The sequence below is a fragment of the Eriocheir sinensis genome, chromosome 61 (assembly GCF_024679095.1).
Source record: "Eriocheir sinensis breed Jianghai 21 chromosome 61, ASM2467909v1, whole genome shotgun sequence".
In the NCBI taxonomy this organism is placed as follows: Eukaryota; Metazoa; Arthropoda; class Malacostraca; order Decapoda; family Varunidae; genus Eriocheir; species Eriocheir sinensis.
Window position 1 is genome coordinate 5,917,637 of NC_066569.1, and position 26,382 is coordinate 5,944,018.

At 43.0% G+C, this 26,382-nt stretch overlaps 1 protein-coding gene across 6 annotated transcripts in view; it reads right to left on the reverse strand.

Annotated features, from left to right (window-relative positions):
* Positions 1-26,382, reverse strand: part of LOC126986248 (obscurin-like) — a 269,280-nt gene that overhangs the window by 68,845 nt on the left and 174,053 nt on the right. For all 6 annotated transcript variants that reach the window (XM_050842223.1, XM_050842222.1, XM_050842220.1 and 3 more), the window contains 8 exons: positions 21,737-21,848; positions 15,677-15,852; positions 12,813-12,921; positions 10,526-10,685; positions 8,499-8,620; positions 7,476-7,654; positions 3,465-3,685; positions 240-415 (listed from right to left, as the gene is read on the reverse strand). In XM_050842223.1, the coding sequence (XP_050698180.1) occupies positions 240-415; positions 3,465-3,685; positions 7,476-7,654; positions 8,499-8,620; positions 10,526-10,685; positions 12,813-12,921; positions 15,677-15,852; positions 21,737-21,848 (1,255 nt within the window). The remainder of the gene's footprint in view (positions 1-239; positions 416-3,464; positions 3,686-7,475; positions 7,655-8,498; positions 8,621-10,525; positions 10,686-12,812; positions 12,922-15,676; positions 15,853-21,736; positions 21,849-26,382) is intronic.

A 26,382-nucleotide genomic window follows, 5' to 3' on the forward strand; every position in this document is an offset into this window, starting at 1 on the left:
AAACCTTGGCAAATATGTGAACTTGGGCGACTAAATGTTTTAAAATACGACCCTGATGAGAGGTTTGCGGTTAGTGTGTTGTGTAGATAAGTGTGGCTAGACTTGGAGAGTTGAGTTTGAATGTTTCGTCTGATTAGCCCTTTCTTACCTCACCCACTTCTCTCTCTATCCCCTTCTCCCCTCTCTCACACCCTCATTCCCACACCTTTCCCAAGTCACCTGTAATCACCCACACTTACCAGACGAACTTAGGCCTGGGTGATCCCCTGACGGTGACGCTGAGGGTGAGGTCATCTCCTTCGGGCCCGTTGGTGAGGTTCTCCAGCGCCTCAACGAAACTGCACTCCAGCATCTTCTGGCTGAGTTTGGCCTTAGACTCGCACTCACCCACCAGACTCTTGGCCACCACGGCGACCTGTAGAATGTGTTAGAGTGGAGGACTTAACCTAACCTAACCCAGTGGACTTTTTGCCGCCATGGAGATCTGTAGGATGTATTAGACCTAACCTAACCTAACCCAACCTAACCATGTAGACTCTTGGCCACCACGGCGACCTATAGGATGTGTTAGGGTGGAATTAACTTAACCTAACCTAACCCAGTAGACTCTTGGCCATCACGGAGACCTGTAGTATGTATTAGAGTGGAGGACTTAACCTAACCTAACCTAACCCAGTAGACTCGGCCACGACGAAGACCTGTAGAATGTGTTAGGGTGGAGTTAACTTAACCTAACCTAACCTAACATACTAGACTTTGCCGCCATGGAGACTTGTGTAGAATGTATTAGAGTGGAGGACTTGACCTAACCTAACCTAACCTAACCTAACCCACCAGACTCTTGGCCACGACGAAGACCTATAGGATGTGTTAGGGTGGAGCTAGGTCATGTTCCCAAACTCCTTCAGGCTCCCAACTGTGTTTCCTTATTTTCTTTTCGCTAGTTTCATCTTTCTTATCTCCTCCTCCTCCTCCTCCTCCTCCTCCTCCTCCTCTTTTTCGTGGTTGAATTTTTGTCGCTCTCTTTTCTATTTCTTTCTCTATTTTCTATTCTTCCGCCCCTACCGTCCCCCTCTTTTTCTCTCCTCCCCCTCCCAGATATTTCCACCGTCCACTATAGTAACAATGAGTTAGATGGATGATTGGTTGGGTGTGGGTGTGATGATGGACGAAGAGATGATTAGAGGAAGAAGCATGGGAGAGGAGTAGGAGAGGGTGGGTGACGTGGGTATTGGATGAGAAAAAAGGTAATCGGATGCAGAACCGCTTGAGAGAGGGAAGGGTGAAGGAGAGATTGAAAAAGAAAAAAAGAGAGCAAAGAGGAGAGGAGTCGAGAATTCAATTAGAAGAATGGGACTGAAAGAAAGATAAAGGAAAGATTGAAGAAAAAAAAACGGGAATAAGGAAGAGAGAAAAACGATAATTGAACCAAGAGGAGAAGGAGGAGGAGAAGATAAGAAAGAGGTAGTTGGAGGAGAAAGAAAAGTGCGGCTGAGAGAAAGAAGGAATAAAGAAGAGGAATAAAGAAGAAACAAGGGATAAGAAAAGAGAGAAGACGAAGAGGAGGAGGAGGAGGAGGAGGAACAGAAAGATATTAAGAAAGAGGAAAGAGAAAATTACCGAAAAGAAAAAAAAGGGAAAGGTGAAAGAGGAGGATGAAGACGGCAACGAACGAGAGAGAGAGAGAGAGAGAGAGAGAGAGAGAGAGAGAGAGAGAGAGAGAGAGAGAGAGAGAGAGAGAGAGAGAGAGAGAGAGAGATTGTTACACTGGTGGCAGCGGTGGGATACAGAGAGAGAGAGAGAGAGAGAGAGAGAGAGAGAGAGAGAGAGAGAGAGAGAGAGTTGAATGGCCAGCCGGTAAGCGAGTGAGGAGAAATAAATGGTCTCTCTCTCTCTCTCTCTCTCCGTGTTTTCATTTTTTTTACATTTTTTCTTCTCCATGTTCATATTTTCCTTCTTTTCCTTTTTTTCCTGCTTTCTTTCGTTCTTCTTTACATCCTTTATTTCTTTTAGTTTTCTGAGTATTTTCTATTTTTCTGTATTTGTATAGTTTTTTTTTAACTTCCCTTCCTCTTCTTCCTTGTTTATCCTCCGGTCTCGTCTATTTCGTGTATTTTATCTCCTCCTCCTCCTCCTCTTCTTCCTTCTCCTCCCCTTCTTCCTTCTCCTCCTCTTTCTCCACCTCATTTTCCTCGTCTGCTCCTTTCCTTTAAATTTACTCATCCTAAACTTCTCCTCCTCCTCCTCCTCCTCCTAAATCTCCTCAGCTCACTGCGTTTCACCACACTAATTTCCCTTCCTAATCCTTTTCCTCCCCTTCTGATCGCCTCCTTTCCTCCTAATCTTCTTCGTCAGGCTAACACAATCCTCCTCCGAATCTTCCCTTCTTTCTCCTCTTCCTCCTCTTCCTTTTTTTTTTTTTTTTGCATCGAAGGATATTAACCTCGACACTGAACCTTCTAAACCTCTTCATTAACGCTAAATCCTCCTCCTTTACTAACTGATCCTTCAAACTGCCTCCTTGATCTTACTTTGAGTGTCCTATCTCCTTGTCCTTCGCCGTAACCTGAGTCCTTGTTGAATCTTACCCAAAAGCATCGAATTCTACTTTTTATTTAACTAGATTCGGGTTTCTTCCACCTGATCCTGTATCGAATCCTCTTATACAATCCCATCCTCTTTAATCCTTTCTCCTCACCTCAGAAGATAACTTAATGCTCTAACCAAAAGCCTCGAATTCTTCTTTTATTTAACTAGTCTACTTTTTTTCCACCTAATCCTGTATCGAATTCTCTTACTGTGCGTACGATTCGATCCTCTTTAATCCTTTCTCCTCACCTCAGAAGAAAACTTAAAGCTCTAACCAAAAGCATCGAATTCTATCTTTTATTTAACTAGATTCGGCTTTTTTCCACCTGACCTGTATCGAATTCTCTTACTATGCGATTCGATCCTCTATAATCCTTTCTCCTCACCTCAGAAGAAAACTTAAAGCTCTAACCAAAAGCGTCGAATTCTTCTTTTATTTAACTAGATTCGGGTTTTTTCCACCTGACCTGTATCGAATCCTCTTACTATACGATTCGATCCTCTATAATCCTTTCTCCTCACCTCACAAAACAACATTAAGCTCTAACCAAAAGCATCGAATTCTTCTTTTATTCCACTAGATGAGACTGTTTTTCTACCTAACCCTGTATCGAATCCTCATACTATACGATTCGATCCTCTATAATTCTTCCTCCTTACCTCACAAAACAACATAAAGCTCTAACCAAAAGCGTCGAATTCTTCTTTTATTTAACTAGACTTTACTTTCTTGTACCTAATCCTGTATTGAATCCTTTACTGTACTCTTCGATCCTCTATAATCCCTTTCAACAGTACCCAATCCCATTTTAACAGCATCCAAACCTTTTAGACACTATCCAACCCCTTTAAACAGTATCCAATCCCCTTCTCACCTCGCCAAAGTCGTACTGGTCCACGTCCTTGATGGTGAGGCAGTAGACGCCGGGCTCTGGGTTGGTGATGTCGTGTTTGTTGTCGTTTTTGAGGGGGATTCCGTTCTTGGTCCAGTGGCACTCCGGCAGCGGCAACCCCGAGGCCCTGAAGGTCAAGGTGCCGTCCGACTCCAGACAGAACCCGGTGTCCTCAAGCCCTCCGACCACCGTGGGAGTCTCGTCTGCGGGGGAGGGGAGAAGAGGAGGTCGATTAGAGTCTGGAGGAGGAGGAGGAGGGACGGGAAATGGAGAGGGAGGTGAAGGGGAGTGGAAGAAAAGGGAGAAGGAAGAGGAGATGGATAAGGGAGAGAAGGAAGGGAAGGGAGCGTGAGGTGAAGGGGAATGTAAGATTTGTGATGGGAAGAGAAAGGGAGAAGGAAGAGGAGATGGATAAGGGAGAGAAGGGAAGGGAGAGGGAGAGGGAGATGCAGGGGAGTGGAAGAAAGGAGATATGTGAATGGAAGGGAAAGGGAGAAGGAAGAGGGAGAGGGAGAGAAGGGAGATGGATAGGGAGGGTAGAGAGATTTGAGGGAAGAGAGAGGGAAGGAAGAGAGAAGAGGAAAGGATGAAGACAGAGCACACACACACACACACACACACACACACACACACACACACACACACACACACACACACACACACACACACGCACACACGCACACACATGCCGACAGGGACGTACAGACAGACGGACAGACAAGCCGCTTACAAACTTCTTAGGTATTCATATTTTTATACTCAAGTTAGAGGATTGAGGGAAGAAAAGGGAAAGAGGATTGAGGGAAGAAAAGGAAAGAGGATTGAGGGAAGAAAAGGGAAAGAGGATTGATGTAACTAGGTAGGAAAGGTGTGTGTATGGCGCGCGCGTGTGTGTGTGTGTGTGTGTGTGTGTGTGTGTGTGTGTGTGTGTGTGTGAAGGAGATGAATGGATCGGAAAGTGGTTGAGAAAGTGCTAACGACGTCTATGATAGATTTGAGAGAGAGAGAGAGAGAGAATTGAAAGCTCATAAAAGAAAGAAATGAGCAGAGTGAAAGAGAAATAGAGAAAGAAAAAGAGAGAAAAAGGTTGTTAGCGAGGAAAGAGGAAAAACAAACAAACAAACAAACACCCACACTCTCTCTCTCTCTCTCTCTCTCTCTCTCTCTCTCTCTCTCTCTCTCTCTCTCTCTCTAAGTCCTACGGTGAATCCTATGATCCTCTTCTCGCTATTCTAAGGAGGGAAGGAGAGGAGGAAAGACGGAGGGAGAGAAGGAAAAAAGGAGGGAAAGGAGACTAAAAATATACTTGTAAGTGCTGGTCATTCATCTCTCTCTCTCTCTCTCTCTCTCTCTCTCTCTCTCTCTCTCTCTCTCTCCTGTTCGTTTTTTTCCTCTCAATCTTCCTTCTCTTTCCTTTCATTTTCCTGTCACTTAAAGCGTTTACTCCTCTTCCTCCTCTTCCTCCTCCTCTTCCTCTTCCTCCTCTTCCTCTTCGTCCTTCTCCTCCTCCTCTATCTATCATTTTTATAGGCTGCAAACACATAACCAATGCAGTTACACACACACACACACACACACACACACACACACACACACACACACACACACACACACACACACACGTTTGCTCTCCTTTCCCTTCTTCTCCTTCCCTTCCTTCTCCTTCCTTCGCTTCATATATCTCTATTTTTTCTTCTTTCCTTCAATACAGACTTTTGCGACCATTCTTCTTCCTCTTCCTCTCTCCTCCTTTCTCTATCATCTATAAATCTTACCTTCTTTTATCTCTATTTATTTATCGTCCTGTATTGTTCTATTCTCCATATTTGTTTTCGTTCCTCTTAATCTTCATAAATTCTTTCCTTTCATCATTCCATTTCTTCACTCCCTAACCGAACCCAAAACCCACTTGCCTCATAATCCAGCCTTTCCTTAATTAAGCCACAAAACACGCCTTTCCTCGGGGTTAGACAAGGTTAGGATACGAGGTTAGGAAAGGGAAGGGAGGGGTGAGGAAAAAGGTAGATTATGGTTGTTAGGGAAGGGAAGGGAAATGATAGATTATGGTAGTTAGGGAAGGGAAGGGAAATGGAAGGGAAAAAGTAGATTAGGGTGGTTAGGGAAGGGAAGGGAAAGGTTAGATTATGGTGGGTAGGGAAGGGAAGGGAAAGGGAAGGGGAAGGGTAGATTATTGTGGTTAGGAAAGGGAAGGGAAATGGTAGATTATGGTAGTTAGGGAAGGGAAGGGAAATGGAAGGGAAAGGGTAGATTATTGTGGTTAGGAAAGGGAAGGGAAATGGTAGATTATGGTAGTTAGGGAAGGGAAGGGAAAGGTAAGGAAAAAGGTAGATTATTGTGGTTAGGAAAGGGAAGGGAAAATGGAAAGTAAAAGGGAGAAGGAAAAGGAAAGTTACGATGAAAAGATAAAAAGAGAAGGAAAACAAAAAAAAGAGGAAAACAAAAATCTCAGACAATGAAGAACCGCAAGAACTACATCAGCGAGTGTCATTCCAAAGGCGAAACTCCCTTTTCCTACGCTTTTTCATCTCTAAATCTACAAAGGCGAAGAATCTACAAAGGCGAAGAATCTACAAAGGCGAAGAATCTACAAAGGCGAAGAATCTACAAAGGCGAAGAATCTAGAAAGGCGAAGAATCTACAAAGGCGAAGAATCTACAAAGGCGAAGAATCTACAAAGGCGAAGAATCTACAAAGGCGAAGAATCTACAAAGGCGAAGAATCTAGAAAGGCGAAGAATCTACAAAGGCGAAGAATCTACAAAGGCGAAGAATCTACAAAGGCGAAGAATCTACAAAGGCGAAGAATCTACAAAGGCGAAGAATCTACAAAGGCGAAGAATCTACAAAGGCGAAGAATCTACAAAGGCGAAGAATCTACAAAGGCGAAGAATCTACAAAGGCGAAGAATCTACAAAGGCGAAGAATCTAGAAAGGCGAAGAATCTACAAAGGCGAAGAATCTAGAAAGGCGAAGAATCTACAAAGGCGAAGAATCTACAAAGGCGAAGAATCTACAAAGGCGAAGAATCTACAAAGGCGAAGAATCTACAAAGGCGAAGAATCTACAAAGGCGAAGAATCTACAAAGGCGAAGAATCTAAAAAGGCGAAGAATCTACAAAGGCGAAGGTTGCGAGGAGACCTTATCAAAGTCTATGAATGGATGGAAGGCTTCAATAGAGGGGACGTCAAAAGGGTTGTGGTTGCAAAAGAACGAGGTAGGACACGTGGCAATGGTTTTAAGTTAGATAAATTCAGATTATAGGCAAGAATTCGTTCACCAGTAGAGTGGTGGATGAATGGAACAGGCTTGGCAGTCATGTTGTGGGTGCCAGTACCATAGATACATTCAAGAAGAGGTTGGATAAAGTCATAGATCGTGAGGTAAGGTGGGGTTGAGAGTACAGGAGCTGCCTTGTATAGGACAACCGGCCTCTTGCAGACTCCTTACGTTCTTATGTTCTTATAACCATCAGCATCCTATCCTACGCTCTTTCCTCAACCCTTAAACCCACAATATCCTTTAGCATCCTATCATATCCTACAGTTCTCGTCCGCATATATTGATTCCCACTCAAAATTACCCTAAGTGACTCCAACCAAACCTTACATAACCTAATCTAACCTAACCTAACCTAACCTAACCTAACCTTACATAACCTAACCTAACCTTACCTATCCTGCCTTGTTCTTGAGCAGGCGGCACACACCCGTACAGACTTCGAGAATATGCTTCCCCCACTCCTCCCATTCCATTAATCTACGCTCTTTCCTTCTATATCCTTCAGCATCCTACCATATCCTACAGTCCTTCCATTCCTACCCAACGAACTTCACTCTCTTTCGGCCACCTCTTTGGATTCTTTTTGTGAGCAGCGAGTAGCGGGCTTTTTTTTGTTATTATTGTTTACTTTTTTTGTGCCCTTGAGCTGTCTCCTTTGTTGTAAAAAAAAACAAAAAAAAAATTAACACTTACAATGCACGCGAACCAGGCAGGACTTGGTTTCGCTACCCGCGTCGTTGGAGGCGGTGAAAGCCAACTTGCCAGCGTCGTCCAGGGCCGCGCCGTGGAAGATGATGCCATATTCCTCCCTTGATTCGTTCCTCGTGTACTCGTAGTGCTCGCCATCCTTCAGCTCCTGCCCGTTCAGAGTCCTGCAGGATACGTGTAGGATGTTAGCTGGTGAAGGAGGAGGTGGTGGTGGTGATGGTGTAGGATGTATGGAGAAGGAAATAGGAGTGTAGGAGTGTATTTTAGGATTCGAAAGAAGGGAAGAACGTAGGAAGGAGTGGAAGAGGATTGTAGGATGTGGAGGAGGAGGAAGACTGTAAGAGGAGGAAGAGGAGGAGGAGGAGGAGGAGGAGGAGGAGGAGGAAGTAGATGGCGGTGACGGGTGTGATATAGGATGAAAACACACACACACACACACACACACACACACACACACACACACACACACACACACACACACACACACACTCATTTCCCCTCACAAACAAACTCCTTTCCCCTCTTCTTTTCCTTCTTTCTCCTCTTCCCTCATCTTCCTCTCTCTTCCTCTCCCTTCCCAGCATCTCCCTCCTCCTCTCTCTCCCTCTCCTTCTTCCTCTTCCATCTACGATTTAATTTCTCCCTTCCCACTTCTTCCTTTCCTTCCCTTCTCCTTCCTTTTTATCTCCACTCTCTTCCTCTCTCTCCCTCACACCCTTCTTCTTCTTTATCCTTTCCCTCCCTATCTCCCTTCTTTTCCCACCTCTCCTCTCTCTTCCTTTCTTTTCCTCCCTTCTACTTCCTTGTTATCTCCACCTTCTTCCTCTCTCTCCCTCACACCCTTCTTCTCCTTTATCTTTTCCCTCCCTATCTCCCTTCTTTTCCCCCCTCTCCTCTCCTTAAGCCCTTTACCTCCCTCTTCTTCCTCCTCCTCCTTCTCTCCCACTCCCTCTATTTATCACCTCTTCCCCCTCCCTCTCCTCCCTCCCCCCTCTCTCCCTCACTCACCAGACCATCGTAGGGGCGGGGAAGGCATGGATCGTTAAGGATACGTAGAGGTCCTTCCCGAAGTCCACCACAGCGTCCTCCAAGGGTCCTGGGGCGGGCTTGACCAGGACTCCCATGCGGCACTGTAGGATGGAAGGAGCGTAGGATGTCAGTTGTAGGATATCGGGTGTAGGATGTTGAGGTCAAGGGTGAAGAGTTGTAGGATAAGGTGAAGTAGTCGTAGGATGTGTGTAAATGGTCGAAGGATATCAGGTGTAGGATGGAAAGGATAAGACGGTAGGATGTGGGGGGTAAGATTGAATGCTCGTAGGACAAAGTTAGATAGTCGTAGGATATCAGGTGTAGGATGTGATATAGGATAGGATTGTAGGATCGTAGGATATCGGGTGTAGGAAGGAGTGGGAGGGAAGGAAGTTTATGCGAAAGAAAAGGAAGGGAAGAGAAGAAAAATAAAAAAGGAAGGGAAGGAGGAGAAAAGAAAGGAGAATAAAGAAATAAAACAAAAAAAGGAAGAAGGAAATGAAAGGGAAAGAAAGGGGAGAAGAAGGAAAGGGAAGAGAAGAAAATAAATGGGAAGGAAAGGAAAAAGAAGGGGAGAGGAAGGAAAGGGAAAAGAAGAATATGACAAGGAAGGGAAGGGAAGGGAAGGAAAAGGAAGGTCATTTGTCAGCCTCTCTCTCTCTCTCTCTCTCTCTCTCTCTCTCTCTCTCTCTCTCTCTCTCTCTCTCTCTCTCTCTCTCTCTCTCTCTCTCTCTCTCTCTCTCTCTCTCTCTCTCTCTCTCTCTCTCTCTCTCTCTCTCTCTCTCTCTCTCTCTCTCTCTCTCTCTCTCTCTCTCTCTCTCTCTCTCTCTCTCTCTCTCTCTCTCTCTCTCTTTTCCCTTCCCTTCCATTCTCTTCCCATCCCTTCCCTTCCTTTCCCTTCCCATCCCATACCTTCCCGTCCCTTCCCTTTCCTTCCTATCACATCCCTTCCCATCCCTGCCCTTCCATTCACTTCCCATCACCTCCCTTCCCTTCCCTTCCCTTCCCTTCCCTTACCTTCCCTTCCTATCCTATCCTTTCCCTTCCTTTCCCTTCCCTTCCTCTTACGACAATTACTTTATCCATCAAACACTCATAATTTTCTACTCTCCTCAACATCTGGTCTAATAACAGAGTTCCTTTCCTACACCTTTTGATATTTTTAGCCAAGCTTCTCTACGTCCTCAAGGGAATCGACGTCCTTTCCGTAATTGGTTCATCTGGCTCAGGGAGAGGATAAAATATGCTCCCTTAAGGCCTACCGAGAATAACTTATAATGATTCAGGGACGGTATTGTAGGTAATGTCAGACGCTTCCGCCATCCATTTCTCACGCCATCTACTTCCGAAGGCCAAAAATGAGATCAATCGGGTCCTCAAGACTGTTCTTTTAGGTTCATGGTACAGAGGAAGGGTCAGACTACCACCAGGGTCATCAAACTACTTATGGAAATGCCTACAATGCCCACGAAAGCCTTGTCAAATATGTGTTTAATTAGGTTCTTGGTATAGAGGAAGGGTCAGACTACCACCAGGGTCATCAAACTACTCATGGAAATGCCTACAATGCCCACGAAAGCCTTGTCAAATATGTGTTTAATTAGGTTCTTGGTATAGAGGAAGGGTCAGACTATCACCAGGGTCATCAAACTACTCATGGAAATGCCTACAATGTCCACGAAAGCCTTGTCAAGTATGTGTTTAATTAGGTTCTTGGTATAGAGGAAGGGTCAGACTATCACCAGGGTCATCAAACTACTCATGGAAATGCCTACAATGCCCACGAAAGCCTTGTCAAATATGTGTTTAATTAGGTTCTTGGTGTAGAGGAAGGGTCAGACTACCACCAGGGTCATCAAACTACTCATGGAAATGCCTACAATGCCCACGAAAGCCTTGTCAAATATGTGTTTAATTAGGTTCTTGGTATAGAGGAAGGGTCAGACTGTCACCAGGGTCATACAACTCCCCCCTTCCCTCCCTCCTTCCCTCCTTCCTTCACTCACCGTGGTCTCACACTCTCCATGTTGGTTCTTCCCTTTCACGCTGAAGGAACATTTGTCTCCCTCCTTCACGTTCTTGATCACCAGCGTGTGCCATCCTGCCATCCGCTCGCAGGATACCTCGAACTTCTCAGACATGGGCAGCGGCTTCCCGTCACGCAGCCTGCAGGATACGGGAGGATGATGAAGGATGTGCTAGGATACGGAAGGATATTGTGGGTGAAGGAAAGAGGGTTGTGGGAGAATATAGATGGACTGGAAAGTAGGATAAAGGATAAAGGGAAGGAGTGTAGGATATCTTAGGATTTTGTAGGATGTGGTAGGATACTGAAAAACGCTATATCCTAAAAGATGTAAGAGAGGGAGGATTGGGAAGTATTAAATGGTGTAGGATAAGGGAATGGAAATAGTGGAAGAGAACTGTAGGATATGGTTGGATGCTGAAGGATATTGTGGGTTAAAACGTATAGGAGAGAGGGAGGATGGGGAGGAAGGAAATGGCGTAGGATAAAGGAGTGGAAGAGGATTATAGGATTTCAGCACACTAGGATATGGTAGGATACTAAAGGATATTGTGAACGAAGGGAAGATTGTTGTGAGGGAGTATATTAGGATTTGGAAGGAAGGAAAGATCGTAGGATAAAGTGATGGAGGGAAGGGAATAGGACTGTAGGATACTGTAGGATATGTGGAAGAAATGACCACAATAACTTTTACTACTACAACTACTACTACTACTACTACTACTACTGCTACTACTGCTACTACTACTACTGCTACTGCTACTACTACTACTACTACTACTACTACTACTACTACTACTACTACTACTACTATCATCATCTCCACTACAACCACCACAGACAATTTTTCTTTCTACTTCATATTCTGAGTCAGTTGGCAACCTCATCTCTCTCTCTCTCTCTCTCTCTCTCTCTCTCTCTCTCTCTCTCTCTCTCTCTCTCTCTCTCTCTCTCTCTCTCTCTCTCTCTCTCTCTCTCTCTCTCTCTCTCTCTCTCTCTCTCTCTCTCTCTCTCTCTCTCTCTCTCTCTCTCTCTCTCTCTCTCTCTCTCTCTCTCTCTCTCTCTCGCTCTATTTTTCTTTCCTTTCCCTCCTCCTTTCTCCTTTCCCTCTTCCTTTTATTTACCCTCTTTACTCCTCCTTGGTTCCTCTTCCTTTACTTTCCTCTCTTTTACCCTTCTTCACTATCTCCTATTCCTGTTCCTCTTCCTTCTTCTCCTCTTCCTCCTCCTCCTCCTCCTTAAACAGCAAATATCTATCTCCTCTTCTTTCCCTCCTTTCCCATTTCCCTCCCTTCTCATTTATCATCTCTGCACCTCCTTCCTACCCTTCCCTTTCCTTTCCTCTCCTTTCCCCTCCTCTTCCCCCTCCTCTTCCTCCTCCTCCTCTCAAGTTGATCATTACTATTCAACAAGAACCCAGAGTAATGAAAAAGGGCGAGCCTGTTACCAAGACTTTCCCAGCAAGAGGATACGAGCAGCCTTGAGCCACGATAGTCTACGAGATTGGCGTTAGGTAGCGTGGTCCGAATATTCTTAAGGAAACGATCAGATAGAAGTTGGTTGGTTTGATCGGAGTCGTGATATCGTTTTGCTTCTTCGGTTTCCAGTACGGCGTAGTATAAGGTAACAAGGTCTGGTTTGGTCCTTATACGCCTGGCTTTTTCTCCTCTACTTTTTCTCGTGTGCTTTTTCTCTTCTGCTTTTTCTCTTCTACTTTTTTCTCTTTTCCTTTTTCTCTTCTACCTTTTCTCTTCTACTTTTTCTCTTCTACTTTTTCTCTTCTACTTTTTTCTCTTCTACTTTTTCTCTTCTACCTTTTCTCTTCTACCTTTTCTCTTCTACTTTTTCTCTTCTACTTTTTCTCTTCTACTTTCTCTCTTCTACTTTTTCTCCTCTGCTTTTCCTATCCTGCTTTCTATTCTACTTTTTCTCTTCTACTTTTTTCTTCTACTTTTGTCTGTTTTATTTCTCTTCCACTTTTTCTCTTCTACTTTTTCCTCTTCTACCTTTTCTCTTCTATTTTTTCTCCTCTACTTTTTCTCTTCTACTTTTTTACTTCTCGTGTACTTCTCTATCTATTCTCCTTAACCTCTTCTCTATTTCTCCTCTACTCTTCTGCTTCCTTTCCCCTATCTCTTCTCTACACCTCTTCTTGTCAACTCCTCTTCCATCTCCCCGTCTCTTCCCCCTCCCGTTCGCCCTCTTCCCTTCCCTCCTCCCTTTCCCCCTCCTCCTCTCCCCCCCTTCCCCTTCCCCCCCACACTCACCATTGCACCTCCGGGATCGGGTCACCCACAATCTGACACTTGATAACGGCGTCCGTGTGTTCCTTCACGTAGACGTCCTCCAGCTTGTTGCGCACTCGGGATTCCTTCTCTGGGGGGCGGGAAGGATTGGGGAGAAGGAGGAAGGAAGGGAGGAGAGGAGGGAGGGAAAGGGCGGGAGGAGGAATGTTGTTAGTGTGGTATGGAGGAGAGATGGACGGTGGAAGATAAGGTTACAAAAGAAGGATGGAAGGAAGGAAGGAAGGAGAGTGAAGGAAGAGGAGTGATTGGGTGAATGGAAGGAAAGAAAGGAGGAGGAAAAAGAGGAGGTAAGAGAAATGTAAGGAAGGAGGGAAGGAAGGAAGGAGGGGAGGGAGAGAGGGAGAGAGAGAAAGAGAAAAATGTATGAATATATTTCTAAAACATTTGAGTGTACATAAAACTCGGTGATAAATGTGTAAGGGAGTTTTGTAAGCACACACACACACACACACACACACACACACACACACACACACACACACACACACACACACACACACACACACACACAAATATTGAGTATTAAATTGGGCCCTTAATTTAACTGTAGTGAACCGTGTGTGAGTGTGTGTGTGTGTGTGTGTGTGTGTGTGTGTGTGTGTGTGTGTGTGTGTGTGTAATTAGGGTCTATTTGTTTAATCTCTTTGTCCTGAAAAAAAGTCATTATGTGTGAGACAATTAGGAAAGCATAATGAAACAATGACAGAGAGAAATTACTGCTCTCTCTCTCTCTCTCTCTCTCTCTCTCTCTCTCTCTCTCTCTCTCTCTCTCTCTCTCTCTCTCTCTCTCTCTCTCTCTCTCTCTCTCTCTCTCTCTCTCTCTCTCTCTCTCTCTCTCTCTTCTCTCTTCTCTCTTCTCTGTTTATCTTTTATCTCTTCCTTTCTCATTATTCTCTTTCCCTCTCTCCTATTTATCTCCTCACCTCTCAGATTCTTGCTAATTTGAGTCGTATATTTTTAGTTTTCTTTTGTCCCGTTCTTTTCCTTCCCTTCACTTCTCTTCCACTCCTTCCCACACAGCATCCTCATCTCTCGTTACCTTGCTCCACAACTTCTCTTCTGCTTCTTCTCCTTTACCTTTTCTCTTCTTTTCTATTTTCTCTCTTCTACCTCTTCTCCTTTACCTTTTCTCTTCTGCTCCTCTACCTTTTCACCACATGTGTGTGTGTGTGTGTGTGTGTGTGTGTGTGTGTGTGTGTGTGTGTGTGTGTGTGTGTGTGTGTGTGTGTGTTTGTGTTTGAGTCTTGTTGCACATGAATCCAAGTATTTTGTTTGGTGTTTTGTGTCGCTTTTTTAGTGTGTTGAGAGGGATTGCGAGCAGCGTGGGATGGAAATAGCTACAAGGTGTGTGTGTGTGTGTGTGTGTGTGTGTGTGTGTGTGTGTGTGTGTGTGTGTGTGTGTGTGTGTGTGTGTGTGTCATAACTTGTTTTTGGTGGTTATCTAGTATGTGTTTACGTATACATGTTCTACTTAGGATTACACACACACACACACACACACACACACACACACTCTTTCATCATCTTTCATCATCTCGCTTTCATCTGTATTTTCTACCCATCTACACACACACACACACACACCTGTCATTATCTATCATTATCTATCCTCATTACCTGTCTACACACACTCTTCATCTCTGTATTACCTTTTTCTTGTCTAACTATCTATCTGTCTGTCTATCTATCTGTGTATCTATTGCCATCTTGTCCCTTTACTTTTAAACATCAATTCCTCTTATCAGTTATTTTTGCTTCACTTTTTTTTTATTCTTGTTTTCTTCCATTCTCATTCCTTCCCTGTCATCCTCCTCAGTTTTCCTTCTTCCCCCATTCGTCCTTTATTTTCCTTTATTTCTCTTTCCTTACATTCTTCATTCCTACCTGAACTCGTGTTTTCCTGCCATCCCTTCTTCCTCTTTTCCCCTTCTTTATTTCTTCTATCCTTCTTTCCCTCTTTATTTCCCTGATTCATTCTTTCAATCATTCGTACATTCCCTTTTTCTTCCTCTCCTTCCTTCCTTCCTTCCCTTTTTCTCTTCTACTTTTTCTGTTCTACTTCTCCTGTACTTCTCTATCTCTTCTCCTTAACCTCTTCTCTACTTCTCTACTCTTCTCTTCTGCTTTCTGTCCCATATCTCTCTTCTTCTTCCTCTCTTCACTCTCCTCCCCCTTCCACTCTCTCTTCAACACCTCTCTCTTACTTCCATACACAGACCCTCTTCTTTTCTACCTCTTTCTCATCTCTCTCTTCATCTCCCCCTTCTACCATCTCCTCTACCCTCCCCTCCTCACCTTTCACCGTGATGTTGGCCTTCTCCTCGCCCTCTTCTATTTTCTATCCTTCCTTCCTTCCTTTCTTCTTGTCTTCCTTCCTTTCTTCCTTCTTTCCTTGATTTCATTCTTTCACTCAGACATACATTTCATTTTGTCATCCTTTCTTTCCCCTCTTTCTTCCACCCTTCCATCGTTCTCCCCACCTTTGTCTCCCCTCCCCTCTCCCCATCTCCCGCTTCCACCATCTCTTCTCCCCTCTCCTCATCTTTCACCGTGATGTTGCCCTTCTAATCGCCCTCTTCTATTTTCAATCCTTCCTTCCTTCCTTTTTCTCTCCCTTCATTTCTTTCCTTCCTTCCTTCTTTCCTCTGTCTCCCCTCCCCTCTCCCCCGTCTTCCCTCTCTCCTCCCCTCCCCTCCTCATCTTTCACCGTGATGTTGCCCTTCTAATCGCCCTCTTCTATTTTCCTTCCTTCCTTCTTTCCTCTGTCTCCCCTCCCCTCTCCCCCTCTCCCCCGTCTTCCCTCTCTCCTCCCCTCCCCTCCTCACCTTTCACCGTGATGTTGCCCTTCTCCTCGCCCTCGGCAATCTTGTTCTTCAGCACACACTTGTATTCTCCGCTGTGTTCCGGATCGCTGCCAACCCTCTCCAGCGTGTACTTCTTGCCGTCGAAGGCCAATTTGACGCCGTCCACACCGTTGGGCAGCTCCTTCCCGTCCAGGTACCTGTGGGGAAGATTACCTGTGTTTTACCTGGGCGCTGGGATAGATAGGGTAGATGGGGGTCAGGTTGTAGAAGGTGAAGACAGAAGGATGGAATTGTTCAGCAAAGGATAGGTAGGATTGATTGGGGTCAGGTTGTAGAAGGTGAAGATAGAAGGATGGAATTTAAAAGGAAAGGGAGATTACCTGTGTATTACCTGTTCTCTGGGATAGGTAGGAGAGATGGACGTCAGGTTGTAGAAGGTAAAGACGAAAGGATGGAATTAGAAAGTGAAGGATAGGTAGGGTAGATGGGGGTCAGGTTGTAGAAGGTGTAGATAGAAGGATGGAATTATTAAGCAAAGGAAAGATTGGATTGATTGGGGGTCAGGTTGTAGAAGGTGTAGATAGAAGGATGGAATTATTAAGCAAAGGAGAGAGACAGAAGGATGGAAGTAGAAGAGAGGTGTTGAGGAGAAGGTATTCCTAGCTCATAATTTTTTTTCTGTAAGTGTTTTCCTTGCTCTCTTTTCCCGTCTCTCCTTTCCTCTTCCTCCTTCACGTTTTTATCGCTCCCTATTATCGTCTCTCCTCTTCCTTCTTCACGTTTTTCTCGCTTCCTTTTCTCTTCTCTCCCTTCCTCTTCCTTCTTCACGCTTTTCTCGCCTCCTCTTATCGTCTCCTCCATCCTCTTTCTACTTCCGTGTCTTTGCTGGATCGAGGTTAAGTTTTTACCGAGAAAAGTGTCTTACTCTGAACCAACTGTACTTTTTATATTGCCTCGCTCATAATGATTTCCCGTAAGTGTTTTTTTCTGGCTTCATTTCCATGTCTCTCCCTTCCTCTTCCTACTTCACGTGTCTTTGCTGGATCGAGGTTAAGTTGTGACCGAGGAAAGTGTCTTACTCGTAACCTGTTTTAATTATTCAGTTTCCTTTCACGTCATTCCTTTCTCTTATTCTTTTTCTCAGTGTTTTTCTCCTTATTTATATTTGCTGTATTAATTTTCTTGTCTTCTTTTTTTATTCTGTCTATTTTTCTTCTTTCTTTCTCTTTTTCGTATTTTTCTCATATTCTTAGTTTTTTCTTTTTATTTTCTTATTTTTATTCATCCTCTTTTTCCTTTTCTTTTTCTTTCTCTTTTTCGTATTTTTCTCATATTCTTAGTTTTTTTCTTTTATTATCCTCTTTTTATTCATCCTTTGTTCCTTTTATATTTCTTTCTCTTTTTCGTATGTTTCTCATATTCTTAGTTTTTTTTTCTTTTCTTCATTTTAGTCATCCTCTTTTTCTTCCTCTTTTTCTTTCTCTTTTTCGTATTTTTCTCATATTCTTACTTTTTTCTTTTAATTTTCTTCTGTTTATTCATCCTTTCTTCTTCCCTTCCTCATCCTCCTGTTTCATGTAGCTTTGTTGTATATGTCAGTTGTAGTTCAAAGTATCAAGCCGTCTTCTTTGTAATCTCATAAGCTCCTCCTTCCTACTGGCATTCTTTCTCTCGTTTCCTTTCTCTCCCTTCCTTTCTCTCCCTTCCTCCTCCTCCTCCTCCTCCTTCATATACGTTTGCTACCTTCGTTGGAAATGGCTTCAGGTGTATAGGAAAGCATTAGTTCACCTGCCTTTTCACCCCTAAATGACTCCTTTGTTCTGATAGTCTTTTTTCCACATATCCTTTGTCGTCCCTCCCTTCCTCTTTCTCCTATCTCTCGTAATTATGTAGGAGGTGCAGTATGATATCGTCACCCTTATAAAATAATCGCCTAAGTCATTTTTCAGAGATTTCCAGGTTTTTTCAACATGTGACGCCCATTTTTGTATAGTTGCCTTCGTCATTCAGGGTTTGAGTGTTCTGGAATTGGCCTTTTCGATTCTGCCTAAATCTTAAGCCAAATGAGATAATGACAGTTCTTTTCTGATTTCCTGTAAAGTAGAAAATAATGACAAGCGGTTTGTTTACTCTTATCCAACCCAAGATATCGTACATCATACCCAGCGTTGGCAAATTACCGTATTCATCGCATTGCATTTTCGTAATTTCGGACCGATAACTATGGCAAAAAAGAGAGGATCAATAAATAACAACTTTAACGTTTACTTTAATTTTCTATTATTTTCCAGGTCACCTCTTTTGATTTTTTTTTTGTAGGAGCAGCGAGTAGCGGGCTTTTTTTTTTTATTATTGTTTCCTTTTTGTGTGTGTGCCCTTGAGCTGTCTCCTTTGTTGTAAAAAAAATAAAAAAACAAAAAGGTACGAGAGTTTGAGCCTTAAAAATGATAAATACAGTGTGGTGAATACGATAATCTGACAATGCTTATCATACCTCTGTTAGATAAGTTGATTGTAGACGAAGTTGTGAGTTCATTTTCCTTTCAACCTCATTATTTACTATTTTGTTTTTGCCTCTCTCTCCCTTCCTTCCTCTCCCTTCCTCCCCTCGTAGGTTCCTATTCTACCTTCAGTCTTTCCTTCACTCCCTTCCTTTCTCTCCCTTCCTCTCCCTTCCTCCCCTCGTAAGTTCCTATTCTACCTTCAGTCTTTCCTTCACTCCCTTCCTTTCTCTCCCTTCCTCTCCCTTCCTCCCCTCGTAAGTTCCTATTCTACCTTCAGTCTTTCCTTCACTCCCTTCCTTTCTCTCCCTTCCTCTCCCTTCCTCCCCTCGTAAGTTCCCATTCTACCTTCAGTCTTCCCTTCACTCCCTTCCTTTCTCTCCCTTCCTCTCCCTTCCTCACCTCGTAAGTTCCTATTCTACCTTCAGTCTTTCCTTCACTCCCTTCCTTTCTCTCCCTTCCTCTCCCTTCCTCACCTCGTAAGTTCCTTTTCTACCGGCAGTCTTTCCTTCGCTCCCATTCTCTCCCTTTTTTATCCCCCTTTCTCATGTACCTTTCTTGAACGAGTCGGTTCCTTGCAATCTGATAAGTCCCCCCTTCATTCTGACAGTATTTCCTCCTTTTCTCCCTCACCCTTTCTCCCTTCCTCAGTCTCCCATCACACGTCTTTCTCTCCCTTCCTCTCTCTTCCACCACACATTTTCCTCTCCCTTTCTCACCTCTCCACCACAATTCTTCCTCTCCCTTCCTTACCCTCCCACCACGCGTGTTTTTCACCCTTCCTTCCTCCCTTCCTCAGCCTTTCTCTCCCTTCCTCACTCTCCCATTCTCACCGTTTCCTCCACACTTCTTCCTCTCCCTTCCTTACCCTCCCACCACGCGTGTTTTTCACCCTTCCTTCCTCCCTTCCTCAGCCTTTCTCTCCCTTCCTCACTCTCCCATTCTCACCTTTTCCTCCACACTTCTTCCTCTCCCTTCCTTAACCTCCCATCACACGTGTTTTTCACCCTTCCTTCCTCCCTTCCTCAGCCTTTCTCTCCCTTCCTCACTCTCCCATTTTCACCTTTTCCTCCACACTTCTTCCTCTCCCTTCCTTACCCTCCCATCACACATGTTTCTCACCCTTCCTTTTTCCTCCCTTAGTCTCCCATCACACTTCTTCCTCTCCCTTCCTCACCCTCCCACCACACGTGTTTCCCGCAATTCCTCTCCCTCCCTCAGCCTCCACGTGCCTCGCCGTTGGGGAAGAATCAACTGGATCTCACAACGATTTTATACAAGCTTAAGGGAGTGTTTACCTCGCTCGCTGTACACGTGTCAAAGGTAGCAGTAGTGTTCCCGGTAAGGTAAATCCGTCCGGAGCAACACCCTATTCAAAACACTGCTAAAAACTGTGTGTAATCTTTTCATGGGGTTTTGGATCCTCTGAGCTGGGTGGTTTCCCTTGTAATTGTATCCCCTTTTGATGTGTTTTTCGCTGTAGTAAAGGGAGATCTGTTTACCTGTGAGAGGATTTCTGAACGTCTTAAGCTGGAATTACTTTTTTTTTAAGGTGTACCTGTGAGTTGTTGTTTTTTAAGATGGTCTCCACGCGTAGCTATTTTTTTTTTTTTTTTTTTTTTTTTTTTTACGTCGCGGCCTATTGCGCCGGTAGGCTTCTTCCCGGTGTGGCCTGATGGTCGGCCCAGCCCGTTCTGGCGCAGGCGAGTGTTTATAGTGGCGCCATCTTGCATTGGCTCATGCTGCCCTCCCGGAGCTCATCTTTAATCCTAGAATCTAGAGTCCGGGTTGATAGGTGGCCTTCTGGACAGCATGTGGGTAGTTTTAAGCCACTCGGCGGCGGCTGAAAAATCCCAGCTTGGTGGCACCGGGCGGGGATTGAACCGGCGTCCTCCTGAACGCGGGGCCGTCACTCTGTCGACTCAGCCACCGCCTCCCCATACCGTCCAAACCCCTTATGCAAGAGTTAACCAGCACCTCCATTCTTTCATCCCCTTCACTGGTGAACTCTGGCTTTGTGTTATAAACTGCCGTAGGGGTCATGGCTATGGTAATAACTATGCCGCATGATGCGTAGAGAGGAGAGGTCATGATTGAGAAGAAAAGGAAAATGAAAAAAGTTTACCTGAGCAAGTCACCTCTGTAGGGACTTGAACACCTGTGATTCTTGGTATTGGTGTATGGGGAAGAGGATCAAGAGGTAAGAGGAGCAAGAGGAGGAGAAGGAAATAAGAGTATGATGGATGGTATTTGTGTGGGGGATTTTTTTTTTTACTCATTTATCTTCTTCCCGGATGTGTTTTTAAGGGTGTTTCTTTGAGAGGAGGAGGAGGAGGAGGAGGAGGAGGAAAAATATGGGAGGAGGAGAGGGAAAAGAAGGGGCGTATATTACCTTAAGGAGACACTGATTTATTCTTCTCTTTCTACACGACGGGACACAGAAAGGAGAGAGAGGAGAAAATGTCTTCCTATTAACCCGATGTCTTCCTCCTCCTCCTCCTCCTCCTCCTCCTCCTCCTTCTCTCTCTCTCTCTCTCTCTCTCTCTCTCTCTGTTTCACCCCTACTGCTGTTTCTGTCCTTCTATTTCTCCTCTTCTCTCTCTTCTTATGCCTTGACTTTTTTTTCTTTTCCTCTTCCTCCTCCTTCTCCTCCTCTTCCTTTTCCTTCTGTGTTGCCTCCTGCTGTTATTTCTTTCCTCCCTTCCTCCTGTTTCTTCCCTGTTTTATATTTTCATTCTTTTACTCTCCTCCTCCTCCTCCTCCTCCTCTTACTGCTGTTTCTGTGATTCTATTCCTCTTTCTTCATCTATTTTTAAGGCCTTCATATTTTATTTATTCGTGATTTATCTTCCTCCTCCTCCTCCTCCTCCTCCTCCTCCTCCTCCTCCTACTGCTGTTTCTTTCCTCCTTTGTCTCCGTTCTCCTCCTTCTCTTCCTTCCTTTCTATTTTATGGCTTTCCTTCTTTATTCCTTCTATTCTTTTATCTATTCCTCCTCCTTCTCTTTTCCCTTCTCCTCTATCACCCCCTTCCTTCCTTCTTATATTCCTTCACTTTTAATGGCCTTCCTTCTTTACCTCTTCTTTATACCTTCTCCTCCTCCTCCTCCTCCCCGACATACAATAGATATAATAGTTAAGCCACAAAGGGGACAGGTAAAGGTGTGCTTGAGGGCAGGTAATACACACTAACAAGCGACAGGTGCACAAAGGATCATTACAGACAGACAGACAGGTAGACAGACAGACAGACAGACAGGTAGACAGACAGACAGACGGAAAAGTAGCTATGAGAACCATTTATATATAGAACACCTGAAGTAGAGCACAAAGAAGGAGGAGTTGAAATAATTGAATAGATAACAAGGAATAGAAATAACAAGGAATAGAATGACAAGGAATATAAATCATTGAATAGATAACAAGTGCAGACAGACGGACGTTAACGAGGACCAGGTGGTTAATGAAGGTGTCAGGACAGGTAGAGAAAGTCGTACAGGTTAGACGCACAGGTAGTTAATCAATGGGTTAGGTCAGGTCAGGTAGGGAAGGCAACAGGTAACACAGCCCGGGTAGACTCACCATGTCGCCTCCGCCTCGGGTACGGACGTCGCTTCCACTTCCAGCAGGAACTTGTGGTGCGCGATGAGTGTCTTCCCCTCGTTGAAGTTACACCCCTTGATATGCGGCGGCGCTAGAAAACGGGAACGGTTATAGAAAATGGGAAACGGATGCCAGTGTAGAGGGGGAGCCATAGAAAACGGGGAAGGGAGCTACATATAGAAAATGGGAAACGGGCGTAGAAATTGGGAGAAGGATATCAGTGCAGAGGGGGAGCCATAGAAAACGGGGAAGTGTAGTGCTGAAAGAAAATGGGACACGGATGTCAGTGTAGAGGGGGAGCCATAGAAAACGGGGAAGGGAGCTACATATAGAAAATGGGAAACGGGCGTAGAAATTGGGAGAAGGATGTCAGTGCAGAGGGGGATCCATAGAAAACGGGGAAGTGTAGTGCTGAAAGAAAATGGGAAACGGATGTCAGTGTAGAGGGGGAGCCATAGAAAACGGGGAAGGGAGCTACATATAGAAAATGGGAAACGGGCGTAGAAAATGGAAAAAGGATGTCAGTGCAGAGGGAGAGCCATAGAAAACGGGGAAAGGGACAGAGAACGGAAACTACTTATAGAAAATGGGGAATAAGAGGACCAGTACATAGGGGAGCCATAGATTGAAGGGGATAGAAAATGGTAACTACTTATAGAAAATGGGAAACGGATGCTGGTGTAGAGCGGGAGCCATAGAAAACGAGAATGGGAACTACTTATAGAAAACGAGGCAGGGGCTAGAAAATGGGAAACAATCATAGAAAGCGGGAAACAGTTGCCAGTATAGAGGGGGCAATCATAGAAAACGGAAAAGGAAACACTAATAAAAAACGGGGAAGGAGCTAGAAAATGGGAAACGATCATAGAAAATGGGAAACGGATGGTAGTGTTGAGGGGAGTCCTAGAAAACGGGGAAGGGCTTAAGAAAGGGAAATACTTACAGAAAATGGGGAATAAGTGGAGCCATAGAAAACGGGAACTACAAACAGAAAACGGGGACTAAGGGGAGTCAGAAAACGGGAACCTCTTATAAGAAAACGGGAACAAGGGATCAGTTCATAGTGGAGCCATAGCTGAAAGGCGATAGAAAACGAGAACTACTTATAGAAAACGGGGGCAGGGAAGAGAACAACGGGAACTGCTCAAAAAAAAAAAAAAACGGGTAAAGGGGGAAGAGAACAACGATAACCACTGAAAGAAAACATGAAATAAAGCACAAACGAGAAATAGAAAACGTGGAACGGAAACATGGAAAGAAAACGGGATAATGAAAAACACGAGACAGAGAAAACGAGACAGAAAGAAAACGAGACAGTGAAGGAAAACGGGATGAGGAAAGAAAACGGGGCAAAAGAGTGACCCCTCAAATAAAGAATAGGAGGGGAAACCATTAAAAAGGAAGTGATCAAAGTAAGAACCTGGAACAATATCACTTAGGAACGGAACAAAAAGTAAAGGAACAGAAAAGCTACTGAGATCTTCGAAGGAACAAAATGAAAAAAATATGACCCTAGAAAGAGGAAAATGGAATGAAATGGGAAAGAAAAAATCACCTCAGAAAAGAAAAAAAAAGATGAACTTGAAATGAGATGAGAAAGAAAAAATCACCTCAGAAAAGAAAAAAAAAGATGAACTTGTCTTTTGAGGGCAAATTGGAACTCGAAAGGAAGCTGGAGGTAAAAAAAAAACGCAGATGTGTAACCCAAGAAAAGGAAAAATGGAGTAAGATGAGGAAGAAAAAAATCACCTCAGAAAAGAAAGGAAGATAAATTTGTCTTCTGAGGGCAAAGTGGAACTCGAAAGAAAGATGGAGGCGAAAAAAACGTAATTGTGTGACCAAGGAAAATAAAAAATGAAGTGAGATGAGAAAGAAAAAATCACCTCAGAAAAGAAAAAAAAATAAACTTGTCTTCTGAGGGCAAAGTGGATCATGGAAGGAAGCTGGAGGCGAAAAAATGTAATTGTGTAAATTATCGCAGAACTTCCATATAAAAAAAATAAAAAAAAGAGTGACCCTAAAACAGAGATGCCGTAGAAGTTTGGAAGCCGCTATAGAACAAGTGGACGAAGAGTCATTGGAGAGTATGTAGAAAATGGATGATCGTAGGAAAGAAAACGGGAAGCGACGAAACATGAATTGAAAATGGGAAACGGATGGAAGCGGGAAATAATTAAACACTGATTGAAACAGGAAAAAATACTGGTTGAAACATAAAAAAACTCGGATTAAAACAGGAAGTATCTAAAAACGCATTAAACCAGGAAATAAGACGAAGTAAAACAGTTATGATAAGAAAAACTTTTGCTACACAAGGAAAAGTTGAAAATGTTTCTCAATCACTAAGGAATCGAGGCCAGAATAAAAACCCTATGAAAAAACGGAAAACTTAAATTCTGGGTGAAGAAGAAAGAAAGAACAAAAAAACTAGAATCGGAGACATAGAAAAAAAAGGAACATTGAAGAAAATGCATCACAGCTGAAAGGAAAATGGGAAACAACAACAGAAAACGGCATGAAACTAATAGAAAGCTGAACACTTTCCACTTGTATGAAACAAATAATTAAAATATAGTTCAGATCAAATAGAAATAGTGTTTAATAAATTTAGGATCCAAAAGGATTAATAACAGTTAATGAAGCGTAGAGACAAAGAGAAAACGAGAAGCAGCGGAAAAAGAAAACGGAGTATATAACGCAATGAGCAAAGAAAACCAGTTGGCTGTAATAAAGAAAATGGGAGGCAATCTAATATAAAATTGTAGGAACCGAGAGAAAACAGCGTAGAAAATGGCGCATAGAACACGGAAGAGCTCTAAAAGAAAACTAGAGCTAAAAAAACTCTGAATAGATGAAGAAAACATTATTAAGAAACGACATAGGTAACAAAAAACACATATATGCAAGGAATTGTAGAAAACTGATAATAGAAAAGGTGGGAGTTATGGTAGATTGAGTAAAGATTAAGTAAAAACATTAGAAGATTAAGTAAAGACAGACATAGCAGAGACCAGAATTGAAGGAATAGAAAACGACAGACTCATTTGATGAACATTAGAAAAAAGAGAGTGGGGATAAAAAGAGAAAATTGCTGGGAAAATTCAAACAAAGAAACTCGTCGAATAAAAATGTGTTTAAATGATGTTGGAAAATAGTCTCCAGAAAAAGATGATAATAAAAGAGTTCAGTGTATTAAAAAAGATTGATGAAGTTGATAAAAAAATAACTTCCTGAAGAAAACGGAGGTCGGTGTGAAGGAAAAACACACACCATAAAAAGGGTAACTATAAAAAAAACATGATTGATAAAAAAAAAGTAAATGATAATGTAAAAATTATTAAAAGAAAATGGAACACTGGTCGTTTGGGACTTCTGTTGGTGGAAAAAAAAGAAAAAAAAGACAAAAGTAATGAAAAGTTAAAATAAATTAATATGGACAATTTAATATTAAGTTATCAATTCTTAATGGGGTATAAAAGGACATTAAAAAAACACTTAATAATCAGTTAATTACATCAAGCGTTCAATGTGACAACACTGATCATGACCATTATTACCATTATTATTATTATTATTATTATTATTATTATTATTATTATTATTATTATTATTATTATTATTATTATTATTATTATTATTATTATTTATATATACTTAATCAACTTTTATTTAGGTATCGAAGCAGTGAAGCTGAAGAACACATTTAATTACCTTTGCACTTGATTATTTAGGTTTAGTAATTAACAAGAGATCGAAGCAGGTAATCCAGGTGTCCCAGGCGATTAATTAGGTGAGGTAAGCCAGGTGTTAGACCGACAGGTGATGGGGTGAACAGGTGCAAGTGTGTGTGTGTGTGTGTGTGTGTGTGTGTGTGTGTGTGTGTGTGTGTGTGTGTGTGTGTGTGTGTGTGTTATGGTAAAAAGTGACAGTATTTCTTTCTTTTTGTCTGTGGGTGTGTATGTTATTTTTTGTGTTTGTATTTAAGTAGAAAAGTAACAGTATTATTTTTACTCGTGTTTTTTTTTTTGTGTGTGTGTGTAAGTCTGTTTTTTTTGTGTATTTAAGAAGAAAAGTAATAGTATTTTGTCTTCTGTGTGTGTGTGTGTGTGTGTGTGTGTGTGTGTGTGTGTGTGTGTGTGTGTGTGTGTGTGTGTGTGTGTGTGTGTAGGTAGATAGGTAGGTAGTTGAGTGTGTAGGTAATTTACAGTTTATATTTATCTTTATTTTTCGTGTGAATGTGTGTGTGTGCGTGTGTGCGTGATCAGGCAGGGAAGGTGTGCAGGTGAGGAGGGGGGTAGGGGGGTGATTAGCGTAACACAGGTGCTGGTTACGTAACACAATCAAGGCAACACTGAAGGAAGTAAAAAAAGGGAAAAAAAGCAGTTAGGAAACGAATGAATGAAACACAACGAAATGAAATAAAAAAGGGTGAACAGAGAAGTAAAAATAAATAACAAACTGATAAATAAATACACAGAACGAACAGAAGAATCATAATAAACAGAGAGAAAATAAATAAACAAAACTGAACGAAAACGAGATAAACAAACCAATAAATCATAAAAAAATACAAACAGGTAAATAAAAACATAACCAACTTAGAAATAAACCATCAAGAAAAAAAT